The 7,500-nt window shown below is 40.1% G+C and overlaps 1 protein-coding gene across 2 annotated transcripts in view; it reads left to right on the top strand.

The window, feature by feature from the left end:
- Positions 1 to 838: 838 nt before the first annotated feature.
- Positions 839 to 7,500, top strand: part of LOC125029007 — a 15,548-nt gene continuing 8,886 nt past the window's right edge. The window contains exons 1-2 of one of the 2 annotated variants that reach the window (XM_047618709.1): positions 839 to 901; positions 2,489 to 2,767. In XM_047618709.1, coding sequence (XP_047474665.1) covers positions 893 to 901; positions 2,489 to 2,767 — 288 coding nt within the window. In that variant the 5' untranslated portion in view covers positions 839 to 892. Of the gene's footprint in view, positions 902 to 1,075; positions 1,414 to 2,488; positions 2,768 to 7,500 lie in introns of those variants that run through there. The other variant, XM_047618710.1, reaches the window with a different exon arrangement.

Raw genomic sequence — 7,500 nt, 5'->3', positions numbered from 1 at the left:
TTATTAATATTATTATTATTATCATCATTATTATCATCATCATCATTATTATTATTATTATCATTATTATGTCTATTATTATTATTATTATTATTACTATAGTGATGACTCCCTTGTCAATTGCTATACTTGTGACATACAAATAATTCTACCGTAAGCATGAGTCTTACCGCTTATCACCGTTACTTTGAACAGTAGCAGGTTTATCACTTTTCTTATGCATTTGTCAATATAGCTTAGAACCCTTTTTATCGCTGTCATGATTATTTTCAGAAATAACTGATATGTATGACCTTACTCACTTGATCATACGTGTTATTCACTATAAATGAAAATAATTACTCTTAATTGTTGTTATTGGTAAAGTCAAATGAAAATATAGGACAGAATGAATGGCATATAACTATTTACAAAGAAGCCGTTTTAATTCAACGTCAAACTTGTCATATATTTTTTCCCCCTTTTTTTTCGTTTTTATGTTATGCGATTCTCGACCCTAACGACAAGCGGTAGACCGTCGACTTGGTACAGACTCCGTTTGTTTTTCTCAATATTTCCATGGTTTGTATGGGTTTTATATATTTCAATTTTTTCTGAGTTACTTTCCACACATTTATATTTATTCATTATCACACATAGCCTCTATTAGTCTATTCTTAGTCTTATTAATCTCGCTAGTCTAAATTCGTCTGGGAAGGTGTATATCAATACTATCTAGTTAGCCATCGAGCTTACCTATTCTATTTATCATACCCAGTCGCTGAGAGAGTTCAGCTATTCCTATTATTCTTTAATATCCAATTATAGTCTTCGTATTAACAGCTGTCCTAGTCGACGTTTCACCGGGACAATCAGCTGTGTGTTTTGGTTGCTCTGCTCGGGTTATTTTGCGATGAATGCGGTAAGATTTCGCCCTTTTTGGGTTTAATGGCTGCTGGATGAGGGTGAAGAGGGAGGTTGGGGTGGCGTGAGGACCGTAGGTGTGCGAGAGAGAGGCTCCGGGAGTGGAGAAAAGGAAGAGGAAGAGGGAGAGAGAGAGAGAGAGAGAGAGAGGTTGGCTGAGGGAGATAGGGGTTGGAAGTTTCTATTTTCTGAGGATTTCTGTTTTGCGGGTTTATTTTTCTCCTCTCCCCTTTCCGGTTTATTTTCGTTAGTGGGCTGGCCAGCGAAGGTGTCCTGGCGAACCTCGGTGTGTTGGGAGAGTCTGGAAGGGACAGGGATGATGAAGAGTGAAATAAATGGAACAGGGATGTGTGTCGGAAGGAAAAAAAAAAGAATAATAAACAACACGGTATCGTTTTCCTGCCTTTTTTTTAAGTTTCTGTGAATCGCTCTGCCTGGACGCTTTTCATAACAACGAAAACACCGACTGATCAAAGGAATTGCAGTGAGAACAGAGAGGCAATGGATATGGTAATATTTATGGCAATTCGTAAGGGAACGTAATATGGAAAAAAAGTCATGTTTGTTTACATTTTGTAGAGTGAGGTTTTCTTTTCACAGAGGGATCCATGTCCCTCCCTGCCCCTTGGGAGGCATTAGGGATTCAATCTAACCCAATATAACTGCAACTGAGCTGAATTAAGGTGTCAGTTTCAGCTGAGCATCATACTTGGCATATCTTGAGCCTTGGGATGTATTTTGTTTGTACTGTAAGCTTATTCCATTTCCATTGGTTTTACCTCTGTCTGATTTAGGAGGATTGACACAGAATGAAGTAGAGCATTATAAAAAGGGCATTTAGGTGGTTTATAAGGTTCTTCATGTGTTATGAGATATCCTGAAAGATCTCTATTTGAGATTGTCACTATACGGAAAAAAGTGTTTCCCTGTTGTGAATTTGTAACTGTTTGCAAGGTATTTATGTAACTGACAGCCACACCTGTTACTTGCAGGCCTTTGATGTTCTGGCAAAAATGATTAAACCTCCACCAAACATGTTCTAGCAAGATAGAACTTGTAGTTCCCTGTCAGTTTATTGTCAAATAAGGTGGGGAGGCACTAGCTGTTGCTTTGACATAATGCTGCACTTACAGTGCTCAAGAGTGCTAGGCCTTCCATCACAGATTACATCAATTTGGTATTTTTGTGGAGAGAACCTAGTCAGTATGTGTGCGCAATTTTGAGAGGCTACTTAGGGTGTTTATGTAAAATTTTGCTATTTTCTGTTTGTTTCTTTTGCTTTTTTTTGTACGTAAAGATAGAAGTTTCCTACCTGGACTTGTGAAGTTGTAACTTATTTATTCATTTATCCATTCATTTACTTATTTTCCAAGATAGTTACTTTGTTCTTACATATTACTTGAGTGTAATATGAGAATTAAATCCCAGAAAGGAATCCTTAGGTAGTTGCAGTGGTGTCAGGAGTCTTATTATATTGATAACTGTTATGAAGACATATGATTATGAAAACTGGTGCTGGTGTGTGAGTCTGTCTGAAAGTCAATGATCCTGTATGTTTTTTTTAATACTAATATCCTTGTTGCAGAGTGTGGTTCACCCTATTCACAGCCGACACAGCTCAGATATGTCGCCACAGGATGTTTTACCAGATTCGGCACAAGATCCAGAAGATGCACAATTGTCCCAGAATGCAGCCTCTCCAACACGTGAAGATGACGATCCTCCAAGTCCACCCTGCGCTCCAGGGTCACCTGAGCAGGAAATTGTTGATGTGGAATCTTACCAGCCCTGTGTCGTCGACCTCACATGTGAAGACGAGGACGAGGATGTGGTGGAAGTCGTCTCTCAAGAGCAGCCAGTTATTGTGAGTTACCTTATTTCCTCTTGAGTCATTTAGATAAGTTTCTTATTTTTGTTTCTTTATAGTATTTCCTTTATATTTCCTATTTTTTATTTCAGCTCTCTATTTTTTGCTTTGTGTTTTCAGGTGATATTACATAGAATACCCACTTTATGATTATACTTATTGTTCCTATGAGAGAAACTAAGAAATCTTGTTAGAGGACATACAGGAAAATGAGAGTCATAATTTTATAGAATTTACAGTACATTTTTTTTGTGAAGGGTATTGTTTGAATGATACACGGCTAATTTGTTCTTGTGGGGCTCAATATTTTGCGTGTCTGCAATACCCACACTTGCTCTTCAGACTATCCTTCTGTTGTCACTTATACTACCTTTTATGTCATTCTGATCCTCAACCTTTAATGATTTTCTCCCTCTCTCTCTCTCCCTCTCCCCCTCCCTATACCTCTTCCTCTCCTCCACTCCTCTCTTTTCTCTCTCCTGTCTCTCACTCTCACTCCTATTCTCCCCCCCACCCCTTTCCTCCTTTCTTACTGTACCACTACATTTAATTCTACTTTTCTCTCTCCCTTCCTCAATCTCTCAAAAAATTATGCAGATAGTAAAGTATGTTGTCCTGCTCAAAAACACCATGAACTGAGATAAGTGTAATGTTAATGTGTATCATTTAGTCACTCTTGTTTAATGTTGAAATTTTGAAATAGCTTATGCAAGTTATTTTGACATATTTAGAATTCAAAATAAGCATATGTGTTATTAGAACTTACATGTCAGCATTATCCCTATACACAAGTGGTAGACACACTTTCCTCACAGCTGTGTAATTTTATAGAGAGCATGACTGAATTATTTATTTTTTTCTAGACACCATCTGAGAGAAGGTGATAATAGATTCTAGTCTTTTGTGTACAAAAAATTCAGTTCTTATGTACATAAGTAGTAACAACATCTTGTCCTGACTATTATGCTGTATTTCAAATTCACAGCTTTTATTAACCCATTCATGACAGGACCCTTGGAGTTTGATACACCCACATTTCTGGGTGGTATCTGTAACAGCAAGTAAAGCTGAATTGCAATCTCAACATGTAATGGTTGCAAGTTTTAATGTAAACTCCAGACTCTCTAATTATGCAAAATCTGCAAAGCCAGATTTTGCATAATTAGAAGGTAGATTTACTCAAAATCAGTGAAGCCCATTGCTGTGCTGCCAGGCTTTGAAGCAGTTGTAAGTACAGAGACCTACATTTGCAGTAGGTCCTTGTATTCTTTCTGACTCTCTGTCTGTAACACCAGTGGCATCTCTTGCCTAGAATCTGCATCACAACATGCTGCCACCACTCCAATGTCTGCTTTACTATCACAGGCACGTGCATCTCTGTCCTTTTCCTCAAAGGGTCAGCTCCAGTCCAGAAGTCCCCAGGAGGACCCAGGAGAGCTCCAGCCAAAGTGCCTTCTGGATGGTCGTTTCCCCTAAAGCATGATGGACAGTCAAGGTGTTGATGATTGCGAGATTGAACAGGAAGCAGAAAATCTTCTCATACCACATCCTGGACCTTTGAGCCATCAGCTGGTAAGATGCCATCTGATCCTCAATATCGATACACTTCATGAAAATGTAATCTGTACCGCAACCGGGGTCTCCCCATTCAGCACAGCAGTATGGACTGTCAACAACATGGTGTGATTGGTGCACCAAGGCCAGCATACCTATCTTCCTGCTGCAGTATCCTACATCATCCACCCTCTCACACTGAGATCCCTGGGTATAAACTTCCCTCCAGACTCCAGCAGCTGCAGCACTGGTGGTTGAGGGCAAGTCACTTCAGGCCTGCCCAGTCTACACATGGAAACAGGTGTACCCAGCCACGGGGCTGCTGCTGGCAGAAAGCTTATAGACCTTCAGCCCAAACATCACCTTTTTGCTTGGGTAGAAAGTCTTGAAAGCCAATTACCCACAGAATTTCCACAACAACTCTGATGATAATGTCCCTCTCCAGCATGGATCTTGAGAGGAATGAGGGGTTAAAAGTATGCAAAACTGGTCAGAGCTTCCACATCCTCTCCTCCAGGAGTGGAGCTCCCTCTTCCATTAGAGGGAGGTGGAAATGAGTTATGAACTGGGCAAACTTTTCTGTCAGCATGACCTATACAAAGATGTCACACCACTAGCAGAGACGATTCAACTAGTAGTGAAGTAACAGGGATGCAGTGTACCTCCATTACAACAAATACCAAGGTGTGCACAGACATCCTGAATGGAGGTCTGTGGTCTCGTGTTCATGTGAGGTGAGGTAGCATGAGTGTAGAAAAAAAATGAGGAGTGAGGAAAAAAAAGTAAATAATACACTATGACTTCCCAATAAAAGAGATGTTACCTTGATATGAGGGAACACAAAAGCAAGTTACAAAACTCACCAGTTTGTCTCTCTAATAGTGAGGTCCAAGATATCATCAGTGAAAAATCACAAAGATCTTGAAGGGTGTGCTGGACACATTCAGAACAACCAGCAAACCCAAAAACTTGGGGACACTGTCCTTTTGCTGCCAGAGAAAGTGTGTATCCCAGAGCATGGCTTGTCGCTGTCAAGGATGGTGTCGACATGGCTGACAAATTCTTGACTGGAGGAAGGCAGAGATTGGCACAGTGGACAGCACAGAGGCATCTTGATAGCTAGTAATGAATGAGTACTGGGAAAATTCCCACTCTCTGATCTGACTGGAAATGGAACCATTGGCAAGCAATGAGGTCAAAGCCAGCTGGATCACTTGTCATAATCACATCAGTAAAGTAAAGGTGAGAGCTGTAAAAGGACTTCACTTCCTTTTTATTTCATATTGAAGTGGCATTTATGATATGAATTCCAGCTGTATGGAAGTAAAAATAGGATATTTTCTTAGAAATGTCAATAAACCTAGTAGATGTTATTCAGGTCCATATATTGTCTCACGCAAGACAAATGGCAGAACAACGAGAATATAAGTATCTCGCATATGAGATCCCAGGCATTGGTATCTTTTCCAGTGGGTTAATGATAGTAGCTTATCACCTGAAGTCTTTAGATCCACTGCTCTATCTACAAGATCTGTTGAGAGAGAGAGACAGAGACAGAGACAGAGACAGAGACAGAGACAGAGACAGAGACAGAGACAGAGACAGAGAGACAGAGAGACAGAGAGACAGAGAGACAGAGAGACAGAGAGACAGAGAGACAGAGAGACAGAGAGACAGAGAGACAGAGAGACAGAGAGACAGAGAGACAGAGAGACAGAGAGACAGAGAGACAGAGAGAGAGAGAGAGAGAGAGAGAGAGATTATTAAGTTGCTTCCTTCTGCTTTAATTTTGCTTGGTAGACATGATAAGCCTAATTTTTCTTTCCATTTTTTCTATATTCCATGCATTTTACTCACCACAGACAGGGCGAGTAGAATATTTAAACTCCCAAAGCACCTTATCAGCTGATGTGACTATCGTGCTCATTCAGCAGATGGAACTGAAGTACATTGTACAATAATGCCATAGACATTTAAACATCTGGGTGCCTGACATGAAACAGAAGCCAGGAACCTGGCACTGGCAGGTTGTGAGTAGGCCAGAGAGCCCAACTTACTTCACCCATTATTGGTCAATTAAGAACCTTATACTGTACAACTTGCTTTTGATTTCATAGACTGGATCCAGCAGTTGTTTCATAAGTGGGAGCCTTTAATATGGCTGTCCACACATGCCCTAAAATCTGACCATTAGACTTCCTTGAGCATTGACACTCCTGGGTGTGTGGCTTTTAGGCCCACGCAAATACTTGTGTGCAGTGTCAAGACTCCTTTCCTCCCCTTTGCAGTGTTATTATCTCTTTCTGTATAAGCATTTTTTCCAGCTTTGCCATGTTTCAAGTTCAACATTTGTCATTTGATATGCTGTAACAGGATGGTAATAAGCAATAACAGTAACAATTATTAACATTTTGTCATTTATGTCATTTTTTAGAATTTTTCTTTTAAAGAATTTTCTGTAATAAACCCTGCTCTTACAGTTTTGGCAGGCAGGAGTAGGGTCCTGAACTTGGAAGTAGTATCCTCCCTGGTTCGCACATGGTATATTCCATTCATTTATTAGTGGAAATAATGCAAGAGCCTCTTCCTAAATGCCCTTTGAAGCTAATCTTCTTTCCAAGACTCTGTGCACTTGTGAAGAGTCATTCTTATCACCCTGGCCCTCAGCCAAAATTTTTCATGACAGTATATTCCAGCCACCCAGCCTTGACCCAAATTTGTTCATGATATGATAGTCACATTACCCCAGATCCAGTGGGTTAAAGATTGACAACACCTCCAAAGCAAAAATACGTAAACAATTTACCAGCTCTATAAATAGTTGTGCTCAAATTGGTAATGAAATGCTAAAGATCTCAACTTGGAGAGCTAACCCTCCCCTCTTCCTCCCTCCTACAATTCTTCCCCTACCATCACTGGAACATCCTGGACCTGCCACTGTGTCTTTTTTAGGGTTTATACAGATATTTTCTGGAATTCTGAAGAAAGATCGATGTATAAAGTTCAGCAAGATAATCTGTCTGAAAGTCCTATTAACCTCATGCCACCAGGGAAATGTAGTGTTCACTGTAGTAGTTTTGTAAAGTGTCTGTACACAGATGGCTCCAAAAGTACCGCTAAAGGATCCATGGATGGGTTTAAGCAGGTTTGTGACAATCAGATGAAAATGAACACTT

This window comes from Penaeus chinensis, chromosome 9, assembly GCF_019202785.1.
Source record: "Penaeus chinensis breed Huanghai No. 1 chromosome 9, ASM1920278v2, whole genome shotgun sequence".
Taxonomy (NCBI): domain Eukaryota; kingdom Metazoa; phylum Arthropoda; class Malacostraca; order Decapoda; family Penaeidae; genus Penaeus; species Penaeus chinensis.
Note: the sequence above shows the minus strand (reverse complement) of the source record. Positions and strands in the feature narration are given on the sequence as shown.